The 22,352-nt window shown below is 42.4% G+C and overlaps 1 protein-coding gene across 1 annotated transcript; it reads right to left on the reverse strand.

The window, feature by feature from the left end:
• Positions 1-147: 147 nt before the first annotated feature.
• LOC134878336 (dynein axonemal assembly factor 5-like) lies at positions 148-22,269 on the reverse strand. The gene is made up of 13 exons (XM_063904305.1): positions 21,696-22,269; positions 20,412-20,596; positions 20,174-20,298; positions 19,876-19,994; positions 18,043-18,275; positions 17,507-17,731; positions 13,408-13,551; positions 11,759-11,927; positions 8,940-9,087; positions 6,229-6,379; positions 4,599-4,755; positions 4,177-4,368; positions 148-712 (listed from the first exon to the last, which is right to left on the reverse strand). The coding sequence occupies exons 1-13, from the start codon at positions 22,231-22,233 to the stop codon at positions 567-569; spliced, it is 2,532 nt and encodes an 843-aa protein (XP_063760375.1). The 5' UTR covers positions 22,234-22,269; the 3' UTR covers positions 148-566.
• Positions 22,270-22,352: the final 83 nt, after the last annotated feature.

Consider the following 22,352-nt stretch of genomic DNA (forward strand, 5'->3'; position numbering starts at 1 on the left):
GAGGATGGATGGGAGGAAGGAGGGGAGGAGTGGCAAGTCTATTGGAAATGTGAAGTTTGAAAAATAAATAAAATGGCTTTCACAATGTTTACAGGACCTAACCCTTTTTTGTTTTTAAAAACAGTTTCATTCAATAATTAAAAGATGCAGATTTAATGTAATATTTATTTACACATCCAAAAATTAAATGTCAATATTTGAATCTGCAGCAGAGGGTGCTGAGAGTTTGGGTGCAGAAAAAAGACTCAAGAGTGCATTACTCAAACATTTAAACAGTGGTTTAAAACACAATGTGATTGTTTTCATTAAAACATAGGATCAAGGCTTAAATAACAGGAATGAAAATCTTCATGGTGAAACAAATAATGGAGACATTCTGAATTAAAATCAGTCATCTCCTCACCCTGTGAAGAATAATGAATTTAAGGCAGGCCATACAAATTGAGGTTCATTTTAAGGGGAACAAGTCCTGCCCCACCATATTATAACCAGCATGTTGTTATAGGCTGTTCATCAATGGTTCACAATTTGAGGTGAGAGAGATAGGCTTGAGCACAAGCATTATTTCACTCTGCTCTTGCCTCTGCTGGCAGAGAGATGATGTGCTGGAGAAGCTGGTCGCAGTAGAAAGGATTTCGTTGTTTGTCTCTCACCGCCTCTGCCTCCCTTCGCAGAAGTGACGGATGGACTGAGCTACCTTTCTTCAGGATCTCTGGACACCCAGATACAAAACCAAACACAAAAAGGAAAGGAGTTAAAATGTGTACACAAACAAACAAATACTTATTATTATGTACCATAATTAAATATCTTCCAGACAAAAACTGTAGCCACTGAAGTGTTGGCTATTTCCCTAAATGTCAAAGTATTCCTTTAAGCCTCATTCTTCATGGGAGAGTTAGTCTACAACCAAAGGTTGTGATCTTCGATGTATCAAAGGATTTGATGGTCTAATTACCCTGACTCCATGTCTGTTTTCACTTCTTCTATGTTGACAATAAATCAGGTACATTCCTGAACTTAAAACATGTAGATGGTTTGGTTTTTCTATAACATTTAAATACCCAGCACAAATACTATTAACAAGACCCTATTCACATTCAGCACAATAAAATAAACTTGAATATAAATGTTTAATTAAGTTTTTTCGTTTCTAACCTACGAGTGAACGTGACTTGATGTTTTCTGTAACGCCAGCAGATGGCAGTGATGACCTACACTACACCATTAACACAAAGTAAATGCAGATGCGCTTTGCTTCCACTTGGAGGCAATAATCCTCTGTTCAAAAATGTTCCTCCCACTGTTCCCACACCTTCTGCTGATTTTCAGCAGCATATTGAATTACGTGAATGTTGTCAATGGGTAAATGCTTCCGAAACCACAAGGCAGAAGTGCTGTCCCAGTGGTGACATGCCGCCACTCAGGATGAGTTAGTTCATGTAAACTCATCATCTGATACCTGCCTCTGTTCTTCAAGGAGATGGAGGGGATTTTAGCTTTTGTGTATACTGTACTCAGAGGGGATAGAGGTGGGGTGGCGGGACGTTGAATAGAGGAGAACAATGAGGACTTGTGAGAAGTGAGTTATACCCAAGCCAACTGTGTCTGTGTGACTGAACAGGTAGCAGCCGTGCTGCCAGGATGGTAGGATTATCAGGCTGGAGAGTGAGAAAAAGGAGGGATGAGATGTAAGGAGGCGGCGGTGCTGTCTGTCTTGCTGTCAGGACATGCTGCACACATCAAGCCACTTTACAGATATGCGTTTGAAATTCAAGAAGCATTAGAATAGGATCAACTATTAAAAGGAACAAAGAGACAGAGGGGAGTAAAGAAAAAAAATCTTCAAACAGAGCCATGCATGAGAGTGAGGAATGTTTCCATATTTGCGGCACAGGCGGTTACGGGTGCTGTCAGATACACACGATCACTCAGCAAGATATGAGGTCATCTTATTTCACAAAGAGACTCCGAGCTGTCTTCAAATCTACTGTAGCCTGTACAATAGCTCAGATATCTTTTCACTGTATAGGCCCGATGCAACACTCTCAGAGGCTGCGGAACAGTTCTGCCCTTAAAGGTTTTCCAAAGTACAGAAATGCTGTAGCGTTTTTCAAAAGAAATCCTGTAAAAGCACCTGAACATTGCGGAAAATCACTCATTTACGGTACGAGTAATACACAGCCTTTGTACGTGGGTGAAGCTGTATCATAAAGTTGATCTACATATGTTACTCTGCCAACAGTAGTCAAGGTTACCGTCATTTTGATAAACAATGGCTACAAAAAATGTTCCTCCAAACGCTTTCAAAGCTGTTTTGCGCGGCTAGAGTTCGTAGCTGCAGCTGGTAAATGTGTGTGAATGATTTCTCCTCTCTTTTTTTTCCTTTCCCTCTATCACTAGCCATATGAAGATGAGAGATCCTGTAGAGAGGCCTCTTTGGACTGGCTAAGGCATCAGCGTCACCTGCACTCTGTCAGAAGTAATGACAGCTAACATCCATGAGAGAGAGGGAGAGAGTGAAAGTCCAGAGGAGCCGAGCACCAGTTACACACTTCAGAGAAAGCCAATAAGACTTTCCACTGATACCTCAATAAAACACAGCCGTGAAGCTACGGGTCTGTCTGAAAACACTGGGAAGGAGATGAACAAGTTAGAAGTATGGATAAAAGACAAAGGGATTAAGTGGGATGGGCGTGAGGACAGATTTGTAAAGGTGGCGAGGGGAAGGGGGGGGATCACCATGTGGCTTTCATTAGGTGGGACTGTTCGGTGTTTAAAGGAGACCCTGGTAGGGGAGGCAGAGATTTGCCACACAAACAATTCAGTCTACACCAGGTGAACTGGCAAAGGAGTTAAACATATATCAGGGCTCACATATAAACCTGTGAATTGTCTGTTGTATAGACTTTAGATAAGAAATGGACATTGTCAACTTCTTTCTGGTTGCACCATCTTGGTTTTAGTTTTTTTTTTAAACAAAAGTGACCATACTAAGATAAGAAGGCAGAACTGATTAGGGATATGGATTGATTTGCCTGTATTGTGGTTGAAAGGTGACTTGTAAACAACAAATATCCACATCCAAAAGCATACCCTGCAGTCTTTTAACCCTCTCAATGGGACCGTCATTTACATATAAACATCATGCTGTGAAGAAGAAGACTTGAAACTGGTTATTGAGACCATAAACCTATAGAAAATATGTTTACTGAGGTAATAAATCAGTTGGGAAGTAGGGTCATTTTCTCATAGACTTCTATGCAACTGGACTTCTTTATTCAAGGGGGTTGCCCTCTTAGCTACAGTATTTGAAAGAATGCAGATTGAAGGCACTCCTGCATTGATTTTTCTCTTTTCAGACCTGTGGGTGAAGTCCAATTCTTGTATACACCCTGAGGTGTCTCTGAGGTGGGTGCTAATCCAAATCTGGATCTTGTGTTTCACATTTGAGGTTAACCTCCTGCTTAGCTTGTAAAGGCTTGCATTGGAAAGAATAATTGCTGAAGCTGCCTTTGTGATAAATTGTGTAGAAAAACAAGGACAACAGCGCACTTTTGAAATAAAGTAGGGGGAATCTGCTGGCAGCATGCAAGGCAATAACCTAGTGTTTGATAAAGGATACCCATTATTCCCCTCATCATCTGTGAGCGTCTTGGAAACAGCAGGCTGGTCTGTAGATCATCATGGCTAAGCTCTGCTTTCATTGTTAACTCACCTTCACAATCCTGTCTCTTTGTACTACCAGAAAATGCTTATCAGATGATCACGGCCATGAGGTCCACATCACATAATCACTTCACGTCCTATACAGTATTCACATGAGCATGCTGTCTTGACAATCTCTCATTCTTTATCAGCATTGGTATCAAGGACTGTCACCAATACATTTTTATTTCATTATCCTTTTGTGACTCCATACTGTCCTGCTTTTCATTCTCTCTCTGTTGCTGCTTAAACTCCTGAATTTCCTCACAGGAATTAATAAAAAGTACATCTTATCTTATCTCTAATCTTTAAAAAAGGAATGTTTGTGTCAACCTTTATAAGATCCCAACTTTTTTTTTAACCCAGGAAGGCCGTGTGTATTTTCTAACCTTCTTTTAAACCCTCACCATCATACCCATCCCCCTCACATCCAAGGGTGCAGGATTAAAACACCCCTTCCAATCTCACCAAGCGCTTGGCCCTGGACCGAGTCGTCGGGGTCATCTAGGTAGAGGAGGAGCTGCTGGAAGAGGAGCTGCAGATGAGCAGCATAGAGCTCAGGGTGGTAGTCTTTGGTCAGGCTGGAGAGCCACAGCCCGAGGGCCTGCAGGGCGACGCTGCGCACCTCCTCACTGCTGTCGTCCAGACGCTTCAGCAGCACTGTGGAGAATCACCCCCACAAAGAAATGATTAAACAAACAAAAATTCTCAAAGCTTTCATCTATCAAGTTGGTTAATTGCTTTAGTTTATCCTCATTTTAATCATTGTTATTAGTTATACACATTAATTGTGGTGTAATCATACAGCATTTTTTTGCAAAGTCTAAATGTGAGTGTTAGTGTAGTGTAGGTTTAGTGCATTGACTTCTGTTTGTTAGTTCTCCACCTACTGGGGTAGATCTTGTTGAGGGCCTCGGGGTGTAGACTGGTGCCTATGAGTCGGAGTATGGTGGACAGGGAACGACAAGCCATCAGCCTGCCCATCTGAGAGTCCTCTTCCAGGGCTGACAACACCTGGGGACTCACTTTTTCCTCCAGACAGAGCAGCTGCACACAGAAAAGGCAAAGGTCTTCACAACTTATTTTAATTGTGAAGATTTCCTTAATGATAAAAAAAGAAATTGACAGGAGATATTGCTTTGAGACAGTTTGGTCAGGACTACTTTCTTTGAGTTACAAACCTCGCTAATTTTACTTCTTTCGAGTTCTCAACACCCTCGATTATCAGCAATGAGAAGTAGGAAAGACAAGGCTAGTTAGTGAAAGCAAAAAACATCCTGAGGAAAGCTTGACAGTTTCCACTTCTTTTATTATTGGTTTTTGATTTGTGGGATTGTTGGGTTCCAAAGTGATATATCACTCAAAGCATGACAGATTCACATCAGCTCTGGATCAGTTTATAAAGACACACAGGCATGGAGGCCAACATCAGAAGTATAGTGCAGACCGATGTTTTCATCACACCAACAGATGAGAAGCAGAGGAAATGGACAAACAAGGTGAGCTGCGTGTTAGCTAATGGCAAAACCCTCTGTCCTCCTGCCTGTTTGCTATCGAAACCACGCAAAACAGTAAAAAGGGATTGAGGGAAAGAATGAGACAGAAAGAGGAGGAACACTTGGCAGATAAGTTATCCGGCATTACATCAGAGAAGAGGGTGCCAAGTGTAACATGAGCTACTAATTGTTATCACAGGGAGTAGCGAGGAAACATTGTCCTTCTAAATGAAAATCCTGTGGAAATACACAGATATAACATTGTGATGTCACCTCTGCTTTAACCTTGTTTTGAACTCCAACTCGGAGAGTAACACAGCCCTGTTTAGTCACCCCTTTTCCAGATTTTATGGAAGACGTTTGGGTGCTATTAGACGGTACAAATTTATTCACACACCTACACCCACACACCCACACACCCGCTCACATTGTCCCCCAGCTGTTTGCTTAACCTTGTATTTAAAGACGTGTGAAAAGAAGAGGTGTGTGAGCCGATGATAACTGGTCATTCAGCCAGATGTGCGTGTGTTAGCTCGCATACTGTAACTGGGCACATGCTCCGGCAGGCAGGTGCAAGAGCATATCTCGGTGATAGTTTCTACGAACAACAGGAGCCTGGAACAGTGGGAGTATTGTTCGTCGGGGACAAAGGTATGTGAACCTGCTTGCCCCCACGTACACCTGCTACCTGCCGCGGCCAACTCTTTCAGCCAAGGGGAGAAAGATGGCTGACGATATACTTTCCGAAATGGCCAAGAGGGACCATCTATTTTCACGTGAAATGGACAAAACAGAAAACTTGAAGTAAATGTCAACTCCCTCTGGATTAAAGGAATGCCTTTACAGCTGGGTCAATGAAAGTGTTTCTGCAGATTGGAGATCATGGAGTGCGTTTTTCTGGAGACCTTTCATATCCTGTGTTAGCTTCCAATGCTCATGGGTCTCTTTGCAGTGCACAGTTGGAAACAAATGTAACCCATGTGTGTCATATTTATCTTTGTGCAGCATTTATATGTGTGTGTACCTGTCCAGGTGTGATAGCCCCTCCGTGCAGCAGGGCCAGCAGACAGCTGAGGGCGGAGGTGCGGACAGCAGCTGCAGTACGGCCTGCCCGCCACACCAGGTTGGGAAGCAAGACTTCACACAGGAACTTCTCCGACTCGTCGCGGAAATGCCTGGAAAGAGGCAGAGAGTCAAGAATGGAGACAGAACATCCCAGAGAAAGACGTTTCTATTTCTGTGTGTATTTCATATGGAAGTACTTTGGCATTTCTATATTTTTTAACAGCTAGCAAATAATACCGCCAATTCTGAGGACAAGTAAACCATAATAGCTGTTGGGAATGCTTCTGCAGCAAAAGGGCTATACCAAGCTAATTTTCACACACATGATGAACAGCAGAAGGATGAGGGGGGGTGGGCGCTGGAGGAGAAGCAGGAGGCGAGGAGTGCAACATCTGGGTGTCTGCCTTTCCCTTCTCCCTCTGTTTTCCATGCTGGCCTAGGCCTTCTGACATTCTCTCACACACTAGCACTAGCCTTTTGCTCCGAACCAACTCCACCAGATCTTGCAGATGCCTCTCCCCTCTGGCTGTTCAGCTGGTGTTACAACTTCTCATGACATTTAATAAAATGTGCTGTACTGCTTCAGTGCCAGTAGGGGGAGACTGCGTGCCACTAACATGTCCAGGACTGTGTACTGCTGGCTCAGTTTTTTCATTTTGACAGGTGTTGAAAGCTCATCATGAACGAGTCCAGGAGATGGAAAGACATTTTTTCCACACAGCAAGGATGATTTCCAAAGGAAAAAGCGAGTATGACTTTACCTTTTTTAATTGTATGTCTTTGCACACACAGTTTAATAAGTTTATGTTTGGCAGAGTATTTAATTAGGAACATTTGTTAGGCAACACTGGAATCCAGTTCCAATTGAATTGATGATCATCCACACATTAGCATTAAAGCTATTTTGGTATATATCCATATTATCACTGCCTTATGAAATAATAGTGTAAATCTCATTAGACACAAGTTAAATAATTCACAGAACTCGCAGTTTTTCTTGTTTTATGTCTCGAAAGCTGAAATTAAGACTAAAGACGGGTGCTTGTTGCAGTTCACAAATGCATGAAAGCACATGCTCCACAATTTTTGCCCACCACATCTTAGGGAAAAAGGATGAACTGTCATTTCTTACACATCACCTTCTACTTAAATTTCACATTCAGCTTTTTAATCACAGCACACAAATCCACATAAAACAAAGTGTCAGTAGTGTGTGTGTGTGTGTGTGTGTGTGTGTGTGTGTGTGTGTGTGTGTGTGTGTGTGGATGAAAGGCACACACTTACTTTCCCTTTCTGCTTGTGTTATAGTAGAGCTGTCATTATGACATTTTGGTTGTAGAACAAAGAGAAGAGGTTTTCTCTATAACTATCATTGTCGTCTTGATGACATACAGCATGTGTGTGTGTGTGTGTGGGATACAATCTGCCAAGCAAGATCAGGCCATAAATCATGAATGGAGGGAAAAGAGGAGTATGAATGGAAATATTATGGCACAACGCACGACCCCACATACTGTAAGTTAAGCATTTGTTTGAAACCTTTTGAAGGTGTAACATGATTTCTGTCTGCTGATGGTTCTGTGATTACTGGAGATCGAGCTGAGGAATGAGAGAAGCAGTTAGCAGCACAGGTGGCCGCACTGGGAGTGGGGAAGAGACAGAGGCTCCTTTTGTTTAACGTGCACATTTATGGATAAAATAATCTGATGAAAGCTGAAAGCAAAGTTCCAATTTCCAAGTTTTTTGGCAAAGGTGGCAAAATGTTTTGTTTATGCAACATCTTTCGCTGACAGGGTTATTATTCTGTCTTATATTCTTTACACTGCCGCCAGACTCACGCCAAAATCCTTTTTTTTTCACCCTTGGAAACACCTACGAGTCCTTATGGACCCCTTGGCTGAAGGCTAAGCGTTAGTTACAGGCTGCACAGATGTCTCCATGGAAACAAAATGGAAAAGGTTTGTCTTTCTGATGGACAGCAGCAGCTGATGTGATTCCTGGGTCCTGCAGAGGGCCTCAGGCTTAATGCATTCCCTCAAATTAGAGCTCTGAGTCCAGCCTGAAAGCTGCACAGCTGAGGGATCGAAGGGGACCCTGGACGGTGACGGGGGCCGCAGACAGAAAGACCCCAAAGACGGGAGCTCCTCTCTGGGTGTCAGACTTCACTCATATCCTTCAACAATCATTTGCCAATAAACATTTAAAGGTGTTACTAAATCACCAAGGAACAATTCAGACATAAATTGCCTTTGGTCTCATTCAGTTATGCTGGAAAGTGAATCAATCTTTGGGTTAACTTAACAGATACTCCCAGATGAATCATGTTGGGACTTCATACATTTAGTGGGTTCATCTATAATATGACCCTGAATCCTTAAGAAGCTGATACAATAACAATGACCTCAGGCAAATGACACTATTATGGTTTTTGTGTGCCTTTTTCTGTTTATAGTTACTTGTGGCTGAGGCGCTAACTTGCAGGTTAATGTGAGGTCAGTTCTAAAAATATGAGCTGTGCGTATAACGATGACTTAGAAAACTGGAGACTAGTAAAACCCAAACAACTTAAGCCCAATATGACCTCAAGTGAACACTAACTAGGACATTTCAGCCGCTGTTTGTGTGACTTTGTTTAAGATAAGTGGCTCTGTGTGTATGTGCACCACTCACCCCTGGGAATCCAGTGTGTTGGTTGCATCTAGTAGCAACTTAGCAAGCATGGTGAAGATGGTCATCCTCATCTCTATGTCTCTGTCTGGTTGAAGGCAGCTGCACAGCAGAGGCATCAACTGACTCACAAACTCCCCAATCACTGGACCTATAACAGACAAACAGTTGTGTGTTACCATAATAATAATAATAATAATAATAATAATAATAATAATAATAATAATAATAATATACTATATTGGTGAAGCACATTTCATGCACAAATCAGCCCAAGGTGCTTTACAGAACAAGAAGAAAAATAACAACAATATTAAAATAAATAGAGAACAATCTAAAACATCAACAGTGATCCTAAGGAAATGCCCTTGAAGTGAAGCTGACAAGAAATTAAACATTTTAATTAAATTAAAAATGTAAAATAAAAGCAAAACAGAACAAATACAGTAATACATAGACAATGATACCAGTGAGAATTGAAATATATATTAAAAAGATAAGTTTTTAATTTACAAAAGACTCTTTTGACATTGTTTTCAGTATAGATTTAGAATGAAAATATCTATTAGGGGGAATGATATGGACCAACAGTCAGTGTCCTGAACCACAGTTAGAATAAACTTCAATGTCTCTCTAGCAGCGTTTGGACCTTCTTTGTTTACCCAGAGAATTCCCAACTATGCCATCTTGCTCTGGCAACAGTCAAATTACATGTATTCATACAGTAAATCCCTCAGTCTAACCACTGCATTCTTACTATAAAGTATGAACCTTTCCTGAGCAAAGACTCTATATTTTATGCCTTTCCTTAATCCTTTTCACCCAGACCAACAATAAAGGGCTTGCAGAGACAAAAGACAGTTTTTTATGTTTATTTCTGACCAGAGGACTAAGGTTATTGAGAGGCCGACGAGGAGACAGTGACACAGAGCTTTGAGGAAATAACACATAAAAAGGCCTTTGTGTGACAGATTGTTTCTAGACAAGTGTATTTTACAGGAAAAATCTGAAACTCAGTATGAAAGTACTCCCAGCGACACTCATGCCCACACACACACCCTCCGACAGTCTGACTGCGTGTTTACACAGCTATATAAAGTAATCTGTGTTTGTGTAAAGAGAGATTAGAGCCCATGCTCTGTTCGCACTATCAATTGTTCAGATGTGAGAGGAGACAGAGGAAATCCTGAGACTGCCCGAGGGTGGCGACCATTGGCATGAAGAGATATTGGAAAAGAGAGGGAGGCTTATTTTATCTACTTGGAATGTGGGAATCAAAGGGTGTGTCATTCAACCAACCGGTCATAAAGGTGACGTCGCCACACTAAGGATAGGACAAGCCAGTGATAGAAAATATATCACGCTACTAATAGAGACACACACCTCCTAATTACCCAGGACACCAACATATATCCTCGAGCAAGGCATTAGAATCTACAAACAAAATGAATCCGGCATTCTCACACCAGTAGAAGGACTGCGAGGAGGAAATGAGAGAGCGATAATAATTATTGTCTCCAACAAGCACAGATGGAGTCTGTAAGGAGCTGATGAGCAGGCAAAATGAACAATTCTCTGTTATCGCATTGACTCCCGCCAATTGTTGAGCAGGGGTTCAATTTCCCTGAATTATGTGCACATAAAACAAAGGAACCAAACACCGGCTGTTCAAAAAGTCCTGCTTGGGTCCTGTTAAGGGACCAAAGATGATATCTGTAGGAATGAAACCTAGGGAAGCTTACACACATGTACTCACACATGCACAACTTCAAAGTAGCCTTGATCTAGGGTAAGGTCAAGAGCAGGCGGCTGTGGTGCTGTTTGATGTAGTGACCTGCATGGGGATCACTGAATGGACTCAGAAAGGACTGGTCAGTTAGCCATGGGAGTGTGTGTGTTAGAGGGGTGACCAGCTGCCGATTCATTTAGAAATAAAAGGGGAGGGAGAGAGAAAGAGATGGAGATGAAAGTGTGGCACATAGAGGTGCTGATGATGGAGGATTATTTGTATAGACAGAGTTAACGGGAAGTCTCAGCACCAAAGACAGGGTCACAGCTTTTTAATCCACTGCACCCTACACATGCATGCACGCATACACACAGACTGACAAACAGAGGGTGAGACAGGGAACTACAAAAGTCAGTTAGCCAACTAGTGCTAACGACAGCCCCATTTGGGTATGTTTGACCTGCGCTTCTCGGCTTGGCTAACAGACATCAATCTTGGACAACGCAACATTCATAAACATACATGAACCTTAAATTCTGCGTTATTTGACAGCCTTCAAATCCTTCAAGTGGTACTGAAAATGATTCCAAGCACTTGTAATACTTTGTTGTGATGCCTACATATTAAACAGGGAGCAATAAGGAACTTCCTGCCGGTGCAGGTACCAACAAATTAAGTATCTGGAAACATTACAAACCACAATCTGGATCCTATAAATGAGTGAGATTCTGTGCTGCTGGTTTTGATCTTGATGATGGATCAGGTGTGAACAGGACAAACAGTTTGATCCTTAAAATATGATGTAATGTGTGTCTGAACAAGTTGAGGAATGAATGACTCGTCAACTAAAACATGAAGTAAAGTTTAATACAACATGATCTAGATGATATAGTGTCAACCAATGTGAGGTGAAATGGACCCAATGATCATGTTCAGACTGATGACTGATGATGTAATGCTTTTTCCATCAATAACAGGTGATTTGAGGGGCCAACTTCTCGAACCTTACTTCTCGAACCTCTATACATGCAGATTTCAGCACCTTCTGTATGATTTGGCAATGTCTTGTGCACATTCAGGCTTCACTTCTCACCTGATTGTATGACTATGATATGCAGTTGGAGTCTCTGCGGGGAGTAACTGGACCAGGTGTTGACAGAGGCAGACAGCCAGTCCAGCAGCTGGCTCATATGCTGTCTATAGAGATCCTTCACTGAGTCCAGACCCTGCACCTTACACAAAAAGTGCACACTCTCCAACGCCTGTGGGAGACAGGATAGGTGAAATGAAATTATTAAAATGTAAATAAAAACCTGAAGAGACAGAGAAAAAGAGTTGATAAGAGAAAGTGAAAACAGAGCAGAGGGTATTGTGATAAGTGGAACAATTACAGCTGCTCTTTTTTTTTTAAAGGAATTCTCACACAGGAGGCACATCATGTGAACCCATGGGAAGAACAACACTGCAGACATGACAAGGTCATACACATAAAACCACTTAGAAATAAAAACCCAGACAGATACACAGGATGTCACAAAGGCTCCAGAACTGACACACACACACACACACACACACACACACACACACACACACACACACACACACACACACACACACACACACACACACACACACACACACACACACACACACACACACACACACACACACACACACACACACACACACACACACACACACACACACACACACCAGAGTAAATAATTAGCTGACGCTTTAGGGCAGGGGAGTTGACCTTCAGGGCTCTTCATAGTCCCCTTCATAGTCCCTCAGGGATGGACAGGGACTGAGACAATGTCTGAGTCACAGATCGGCCCCTTCTTAAGGAAGCTAGACAACCCTGAGCTGTCCACTGATGGGAAATACTTGCCCTCTTTGTGGGAAAGCAAGTTCCGCTTTTCCTCTCAGTCCGGGAATGCCCAAGGCCATTCTCACCCTCCCTCTCTTTTCCTTAATCCATTCCTTCTCATCTCGTGTCTAACACTGTTCCACACACTGATGCAGAGTGCAGACAGACGTAAACACACACACGCACTGGTGTGTGGTGTCTGGTAAGCATCGCTGCCAATCCCTTCCCGCTCCTCTCCCTGTCATTAGTCTCCTAAGGCGACAAGCAGTTAGGCGACACGCTGGCCTCAAATACCGCTGGCTTCACTTCTCCCTGTTCCAGTCCGTCCCTTCGCATTTACAGGCTGACCACAACATGAGAGCTTGTAACATGCATCTGACTTTGCTGCTGTGGCCTGAGGAGGCGTTATGGAGCCACAAATTAAACTGTGTCAGTGACACACACCTGTTAAAGAACAACTCACCTTTCGCTGTCTGTATTTTTCCTCTACTTCATTTCTGTCTTTTTCCCCTACCTTGCACCCGCCTCCTTTCACCCAGAACTGAATTTAAAGTTCCACTCCAAAGGTGCAATTTCAGCCTCTGGGTAAGTGGGTAATCATACAGTTAGCCATGCCCACTTTGAACCTGTCCAAATGCTAACATTCCTCAAATAGCTCTCTCGCTTCATAAAACCTCCCTTACATTTCTTATAAAAATGGATGGGAAACTTAAATTAAATGGGAAAAAGGTAAAAAAGTAAAATGCCATGTCAAGGTAGACTTTTTTTTCCTTCCATTTGTGGTTTTCCTACATGGAACTAATTGATGGCTGAGCTGCAGAGGGGATGTATCTGCGATTGCATCTTTCGACCGTTGAGGTGTGTTTTCTCACCTTTTCGCTGAGATGTGGCTCAGTGGAGAGGCTCTGGACAGTGACCAGCACCTGCAGCAGCTGCAGGCTGACTGCGCTGCTGTCTGACTCGCACTGACACAGCAGTGCGTCCACACAGGCCAACAACTGCTCCAAGTACACAACCTGGGAATGAGAAAGAAATATTGTCACAATGCTTTTTCTGGTTATAAACATATGTGAGTGCTCTTACTATTTGCCATGTCTATCAATAAACCCCATTGCACTTCAGACCTCACATACTCATTTTATTGCCCAGCTTTCAGTCCTGCTCCATGTTGTCTTCCACAGAACAACGTCATAATAAATTACACAGGCCTAGTCTCTTTTTAGGCTGTAACCTCGAGTGAACGATAAGATACAAAAACGAGTGAGTGAGAACTTTCCATCCCCAGGCATGAGTGTGTGTGAGATTGCCGTCACTTGTCAACCGGTGTTGTGGTGAGATCATGTTTAGACAAAGACGTACGGCGCAGGCTAATTTCTATTCCATCACTCAGATCATGGCCTTTTTTCCTGTTTTCTCACCGCCTGTCATTAGAGCTGGATGCCAGGAGGGGAGGAGGCGATGGAAGGTAAAATAAGTGTGTGAGTGAGAGAGAGAGAGAGAGAGAGTATGTTTTTGTATGCGGAGAGCTAAGAGCTGCTAAAGCCTCCTCCAGGTGTTTACTTTGGTCTGGTGATGGGGACTTGGGTGGTGAGGGGGACTCAAGTGTGTGAGCAACCTCCTCATACGCTCCCTCATTCAAAACACACCACTCACTGACAAATAAATACCAGTGCTCTATCACTTGGGGGCGCACTCTCTTTTCACAAATTTGAGTAGCTATTGTAACGCACAGCTTGGCATTAATGTTGAAGGAAAACAGTTGTAATGCCAAGTAAAGATGCTCAGAAGGTTTGTCTGAGGCTAAACTAAACTTTCATGCAGCCCTGAACAACCAAGACTTTCCCAGCTCGCCCACTGCACTGTGCTTTCTTGTTTGAATGTGTTCACACAGTCATTGATGAGCCAAGCCATTCACTGGCACATAAACATAGTCTGAGTTTCAGGGAGGCAGTAGTGGAAATAACGTGACAAACAGTGGCAGACATAGCCATTAGCGTATACATACGCGGACATGCATATTATACACAGAAAACAACCATTAGGGCTGGTTAAGAGAGAGAGAGAGGGAGAGCGGAAAAAGTGGTACAGTGTAATGACTAGGTGGACACCTGGAGCCAGGCGCAATACACCTGGTTTCATTGGCCTGGGCACGCTCCAGGGGCCTCGTTACACGGAGTGGGTGCATCTGTCCACCACTGGATACATCAATTACAGACACACACACAAGCACGACTCCTCTGTAAAAAGCCATACCAGCCGACGGATTCCTATCCAGTGGGGAGCCCACCCCTCGTAGCTACTGATGTTGCTATGGCAACAAGAAAACAAACACTGACGGTACATGGGATGTCGACCCCTCGCAGCAAGGTAAAGTTTGCTATGCTGCCTTTCTTCTCCTCTCTTCGTCTGTCGTTCAGTGGAGCAGGGAGCAGTGCGCAGCTGTCATTCATGACAAAGGGCAGGCATGCAGTAGACACGCTGATGTATGGCCATATGTACTGTATGTGTATTCAGCACAATAGTGGTCGCTGTGACACAAGTGCAAACGTTTCTCCATACACAGACACGATGAAAAGACACAGAGCCTTCTTTTATCCCCACTCTCCTGCCGTTCTGTCCCTCTAGGCTACTGAAGGCACTTCTTACAGAACTTCACCAAGACAGCATATTAACTGTTAACAAGCGAGGTTGTAAATGTGCCCGCTAATTCACTGTTAGGTTCCATCTTTATGCCTTTCTTCCTCTCTCTTGGTTCTATCTTTACTATTTGACTTCAGCCCTGCAGATATTGTGATGCCCCGGTCACCATGGCAAAACACAACACAGCAACACTCAGGTGTGTGTGGGTAATGGTGGGGATTTGTTAATTCTCGGTGGAACACCACTTTAAAAGGAAACCTGTTTGCGATTCATAAGCAAACACGGCCATTTATAAACTACAGAGGGTACCTCAGAACACAGTGGCTTTTTGATCACTGGTTCTCCTTTCATTTTCCCCCAAACCCTTGACATCATCTTCAATTTATGACCAATAATATTATTCATCGAACATCTGTCATTTATTTTTATAAGCCATTTTACCCCCTACTGAAAAAAAGAAAAGAAAACAGGGACTTTAAAGAGTCAGCGTGGTTAAGTCCTGCATAAGTATCATATATCAGTTTGCAAATCTTCATCTTGTTCGCCAAACTCCCCGCGGAGCCCTGCAGTTCCTCCTGCCCCTGTTCCCTTTGAAGAATATTTATACTTCATTTCTTAACAGGCCTAATTTTGTCCAAGACAAACATTTTCCTTCCTTTCCACAGGTCAAGTGGCAAATAACTATTTTCCAGTTGGATCCAAAAACACATATCTTGCAAGTTTCATAGAACCCTTATTTTAAAAATAAATTAAACAAGGCTACTAGATCCGCTATTCCCATGTCTATGTTTGCAGGAAATTAAAACCATAATTAAATAAGTAAACGAGTTCCAAAAAAAAGTATTTCAGGAAGAGAACTACATTTTGGGTCAGCATTTTAGCACAGAGGGAACGAGGGAGAGAGGGCTGCAGGTGCTCCTGTCTCTAGCGGTGTTATTAACAGCTACACAGTGACCTGACCCTGCTCCATGCTATGAACCCTGCCTGTTGTCGAAGAAAGTCGCAGGTGATTTGTCTTAGAGAGCTTTTGAAACACAACATGCTTTGCTCATATCTGCTTTCGACGGAGATAGGTGGAGAAACAGACAGAGAGGAAGCAGAGGTCTGCCTCCATCTGTGTGACAACGTGTAACTGTCCCGTCCTGTTAGTTCTCCCTCTCGGGGTGACCTCGCTGGATAGCACCGAGGGAGGACATAGGGGGTCAAATTCCATGCCATTTATCACCAGCCTTGACCAGGAAGGCTTTGAAATTTCAGGGATTCTTTTAATGCCGTGGTTGAACCAGAGTCCGGTGCAGACCTAACACATGGTAATAAAAAACAAAACAAAGCCTAAGCGCCGCTTCGCTTGCTCAGAGGGGTCAGAGTAGCCATGCAAGGGTCAATAGAAATAGTTGGATTTTTTTGTTATTATTATCCCAGGGAGGACATTCTTGCAGGCCTCACTGGGAAGGGGGTGGGGGGTCATGGTTATAGGTGGGTCATTAGTGCAGCAGTATCAGAAAATAGCTGAAGTTATTTTGATTCTGAAAGGGAAACATCATTTGAGCAAGAGAAAAGGAAGTGGCACTGCTCCGAACCCAATGAAACTTTTCCATTCGCGGACTATTTTCAGAGAAGCTCAAATGGATTTTTTAATCTTTGCTGCTATGCGAGTTACAAAAATAAAAGAAAGGCAAAGTTATGTGTGGGAGCACATTTCATATATCTCATGAGAAGGAAGTCAATTTGACCTGAGACTTGTAATATTAGATTTGAAAACCATATTGTGTGGCTGGACTGTAACTTTATCAAAATCGGCATTTTAGAAAACGACTCAAAAGTGAACATACTAAATTCATTGTGTTCAATAGTGCTGTGTAAATCAATTGTATGCTCTTTGACTAAAACCCTTTCAAGAGATGCAGCATCTTATGAAACCTATTTCCAGAGGTACAAGTGTCAAAATATATAAAGTACGACCATGTCCTGCCATATGTTAGAGTTTTAGGGTATACAGGGAGTGTAGAAAATAACCTTCTATGACATTGCTAAGATCACCTAACAAAACTTGCAAAGAAAACAGCTGAAGGGGTGAATCAAGACATAGCAAAGAAAACTTGGCAAATCTGATGTTTTTTAACAAATGTACTAGCTAGCTCTTTACCCTCCCACAGTGAAATGCTGACCTGCTGCAACCTCATTCAATTTACTGAGTTAACAACAGTAGAAAGATGTGGTTTTACTGCGTAGGAATGGGGCAGATGGCTTTACTGGCAAAGAGCAGTCATGCTCAGGTAAATAAGGTCAAAACACATCAGCACAATCAAACCCAAGCTTCTCCCTGCTGACCTGTTGATATTCCTGGCAGACGACCGGCTGGACCAGTTTGTTGGCAATCTCTTCGAGATGTGGTTTCAGGAGGGGTTTGGAGCAGCCTCCCAGCACTGCAACCAGCACCATGAGGGGCACCCAGGGATGAGAGGAAGAGTAGGGGTTTGTCACATGATCCAACAGCAGCTTGAGGAAGACGACAGGAGGGACAAAGGTCCCCAACAGTTTAGCAGCTGCCAGGACCTAGATGTTGGTACAGAGAGAGAGGGGAACTGAGCGAAGAGAGACAAAGAGGCATGAACGAGTGTAAAGGAGGACAGGAACTATTTTTTTAACCTCCCACACATCAAAAAACTACAGAATAATACAGAAGAAGAAAGAAGCTGTGCAAAGGGTTCAACAGATGTATCCTGAAATGATTCTGCCTGGCAATAAATACAATTGTTTTAATGGGTCTTGCAGAGGTTGAGCTTTACTCAACCACCTGATCCAAAAGAGGAAATACAGAATGATGTGTATCCTAATTGTTAAAGGACTAGCTCTCCGGGACTCACATTGCAGACTACGTCCCTCTCGACGTCGGTGCAGGCGCAGTAGAGGGTGGCCAGGAGAGGCTGCAGATGCTGGATGCTGTGGTCCTCGGCGTGAAGCAGCAGCAAGGAGAGCAGCTGAGAGGTACTGACCCGTGTGGGGACCAGCCAGTCGGTTATGTCGTGGCTGATGGCCGGCACCAGTCGACCCAGGTTTCTCACCACAAGCTCTCTGCAGCCAAGCCCTGGACGCTCCACTGGAAGAGAAAAAAGTTCATGTATTCAAACACATTCTGTTCTATTGTTATAGATCAACTTTTGAAGAATTATTTTCACTCCCCAACTATATTCTTATCAATTAGTGAATGTCTTTGTTTTCATGAATTACTTTGATTCCCCGAGATGGGTAAGATGTTGATTATCATAAAAGGTATCTGAATGACTTTTTGATTTAGGAAGCAAACACCTTATTTTTGACAGACCATTCAACACATTTCTTGGCGTCATTAGATCATTCTTCCTTGCTCACTATACGAGAGTTCGTATAGATACTGTAAGTACAATATAGACTACAAACTCTAGAAAACACTAGTAACAGAACAATAAATATGACTTATTTCCAGGTTCTCAAATGTCTGCTGTTTTCTTAACTTTTCCCTTTTTATACCAATCTTTTTTTACAGGTATGGTGTCACCGTTAGGCATGAGTCATTGCAAGTGAAAAACTTTCTTAAACAGTGCTTTAAATTTCAAATCCAGCAACCATTGCTCCCCCCTCCTCTGTCTCTGTCCCACCTTGTTCTTCTCTACTTTAGGCACACTAATGAGAGAGGAAGAAGGGACTAAAGGAAGACAGAGATAAATCAGAGAACCACACTAGGACAAGACAAAACAAGCCCCTTTCAGGTCGTCTCTCACTGTCTGACAGTGACCCCTTCACACTGGGAGGCCCAGCAGATTTACGATGGCAAGTAAGAGAAAGACAAAGAGAGAAAGAGCGAGAGAGAGAGAGAGAGAGAGCCTTTTCCTTCTCTTTCCTTTCCTGTTCCTAGGCATAGCACATATCCATCTACATTGTCACATGTGTAGCTGTGGGACACATACTGTATATATAGGGTCTTAAACCAGCATGCAAAGCCTAGGAAATTACCCCATAACATGCACGCACGCATTAATGCATGCATACGTGATGAACTGATCTTGGAAAGCATTGGTGATCATGTTCAGGTTCACACTCATTCTTGGCCCTGAGGCAGACAATCCAGTGACAGCCCTGAAAACTAAGATGATTTTTAATTTCACAAAATGATTTTTAATGTCATAAATTTGGACAGCTCTAGCAAAAAGAGATATTTAATTCAGCTAGAGATAACATTTGTTTGTCACTGGTGTTAGTTGATTATTATATTTAAATATACACCAGCAGGAACCTCTCCTCTATTAAACTACACTAGACTTCAGAAACCTTTCCTTTGACTTCAACTTTATAATTCATTTAGTAAGATAATCGTACAGGGTGTGAGAAAGTCTGAGTCGATAGCCTTGGCTTAAACTGGATCCCAAGGATTTTCTGCCAAGTTTCCCCAGGAAACATCAGGTCTGTCTTGATTACAGTCAAGTCTTTCCATCACCTCGATTCATCATACATTGATTTATGTCTGTTGCTCAGGTTTGAAAATTACAATTACAATCAATCTGCTTCAAAATGCAATCTGAATGCTATAAAAAAAAAACAGCAGAGAAGATGAATTGTTATTATTGCTAGAAACAACAAGACATTAAATTATAATAATATAAAATACATTAATAAGGCTTATTAATAAACAAATAGAGAGGGTAAACCATGCGGTGACTGACCTCCTGGTGGGTAGAATGGAGGTTGGGTGAGAAGAAAGTCTAACTTGTCCTTGATATCGTCCTCATTCTCCTTCTCCCACTGGGCGCCTACCTGCTTCCATAAATCAGCAGCTAGACATCTGCAAGAGAGAAGTAGAACCACAGATCATCATTTGTACATTGTATTTTAGGTATACTGTAGATACTGACTGGATGTTTCCATTTAACTTTTAAAATCCTCTGTAAGATATTTATCCAATATGTACAAATGGTGGTAAATTTTATTACGATCAAGGCTTAGGAAAATGTCAATTTTTACCTTATTTCTGGGATCTCATCATTAATACCGGTCAGCAAGAGTGGGATGAGTTTGTGGAAATAAGAGTATCTGTCTCTCATTTGAAGTAGCCAATCACCAACAACCGCAGTCACAGCTCTTCTAACCTGGAACAAAAGAGAGAGAATATAGAGAAAGCAGATATGAGCAACTTAATAAACAGTACATTAATTGGTACACAGTGGGTCTTCTACCATTGCTTAGTAGCTTTGAACCAAACCTGTGGCGAGTCATCAAACAGTCTCTGTGCCAGGTGAGAGAGCACGTCATCCACGTTCTTCCCATTGCTGTGCTGAATGACAGCCCCGGTGGCTTCGATGACTGACACTCGTACGCGGGAGTGTTGATGAGAAATTGTCTGCATGAGAGGCTTCAGGAGGTTCTCAGCATGCATGTGAAAGTGCTCTGAAGACATCAACAGAAAATGAATTTCAGTCTGTTCAATTTTTATGGTAGAGATGATGCATTGATATATTATCAACATTAAGGAGTGAGACTTAATATGTCCAGGGATTTTATTTAAAAAATAATAATAATAATGATAACTGGGCATTTAAATACGGGTTAGGAAACTTCCTGCCACAGAATATGAGGCAGGCTACATACAAAAAAAGTTACTTAGGTTAAGGTACCTGATATGTCAATCGGCAGAACATTTATTAAGAAACCAGTGGGACTTTTCAACAAAAGAATGGTGAATTTTCATAAAAATATTAATATAAAATGAGGAATTAAATCCAATAATAAAAGGGTGTGACCTACTCATCCAGTGTAGTAATACAATGCTGCATTTTAAGTCATGAAGTCACATGATATCAAGACTTAATAAAATTGGAAGTTAGATGTATATTGTTTACTTTTCCTGCATTACTGAACATTGGTCAGTTGCAACACCATATTTAACTATTTTATTTCTATTCTGTTTTCTTTTTTGCACTATTCTTTTTATTGTTTTATGTCTTATATATTTGTGTTACATTGTTGAAGGAGCCTGGGATTTCCAATGCCATAACTACTACCTACTGTGTATATCACAATAAAACCTTTGAATCTTTAAAATAAAAATAAAAAACAATAGCATTTCCCCAAAAAGTATTCATATAAAACAGAAGAAGCACTACATTTAAATAAAAAGGGTTTGTTAATTTGTTTCTGGAAGTTATAGTCACTAGTTAAGATTTGGAGTCACTGGGTCACATGACATTTAAGCTATTGGAAAAAAAAGAAAAAAGTATGGATCCGCGTGCGCATACGCGGAAGACCATTTAGATCCCGTATGTGAGGGTCCTCTGGCTGCCATGGCCTACAGTCTGAACAATAATGTAAGAGGCAAAGACTGTCGTAAGAACACGCCGCTGGATCCAGAGTGTAAGTCTGTCAAATATCCAACCTAAACTAGCCTCACCGCGGTAAGAAAGCGAGTGTTTCTGTCCCACTCAACACTCCGTGCCTCGGAACCATGGCAACTACAGACTTTTTCGACAACAACAAACGTTTTACCAACCTGGCATAGACTTTGCCACGTTTATGGTACATTTGCAGCTTTCTCTCCTGACATCTGGGAACGGGTCGACAACGGTTCTCTGCAGTATGTTGATAATTTCCGTGAGGTATGGGGCTAAATGCTTCCCGCAAACATCCACCGTCAGAGTCAACATCTCCACGGCCAACAGCCGCAACTCTTCCGCCGGCTCCATGATCTCCTTCTCTCCGAGCCTCTGAGCCAGACAGGGCATTAGATAAGGCAGCGACTCCTCCGGTTTGGGGATACAACGAATAAACTCTGTTGTCATGGTTAGTGCGGTTTCTCTGCATCTTTCCATCGGGTCTGACAGGCATTTAAGGAGAGGCTTGAGTAGGGCAGAGAAAACCTCCTGTAATACACTGCCGGATAGTCCTTTATCTACAGTTTCCCTTTTGATCAGCTCCAGAGACCTCTTCCTTGTCGACTTATTGTCTTCGTTTAGACAATTTAAATGTCTAGCGAGTCCTCTCAATATTTCAGAGGAAGCATGCTCATCTCTAGCCGCCATCGCTGCCATCTTGAATGTTGTCGTTATGGCAACATACAGCTGCACGACAAACAAACGGCTTGCTTTACGACAGCTCCGATTCAAAATTTCGAACTTTATTTGCATTGAAAACCTTTCCTGTTTCTACA

Source organism: Eleginops maclovinus, chromosome 16, assembly GCF_036324505.1.
Source record: "Eleginops maclovinus isolate JMC-PN-2008 ecotype Puerto Natales chromosome 16, JC_Emac_rtc_rv5, whole genome shotgun sequence".
In the NCBI taxonomy this organism is placed as follows: Eukaryota; Metazoa; Chordata; class Actinopteri; order Perciformes; family Eleginopidae; genus Eleginops; species Eleginops maclovinus.

Bases quoted from the DNA above. Each gene is read 5' to 3' on its own strand.
- LOC134878336 (XM_063904305.1), bottom strand. From the start codon at position 22,233: ATGGCAGCGATGGCGGCTAGAGATGAGCATGCTTCCTCTGAAATATTG. The intron at 18,276-19,875 runs GTCAGTCACCGC...TTTCTCTTCCAG, and splicing joins TCCATTCTACCCACCAGGAG to TGGAGCGTCCAGGGCTTGGC. The intron at 713-4,176 runs GTGAGATTGGAA...CTGGGTGTCCAG, and splicing joins GGTCCAGGGCCAAGCGCTTG to AGATCCTGAAGAAAGGTAGC.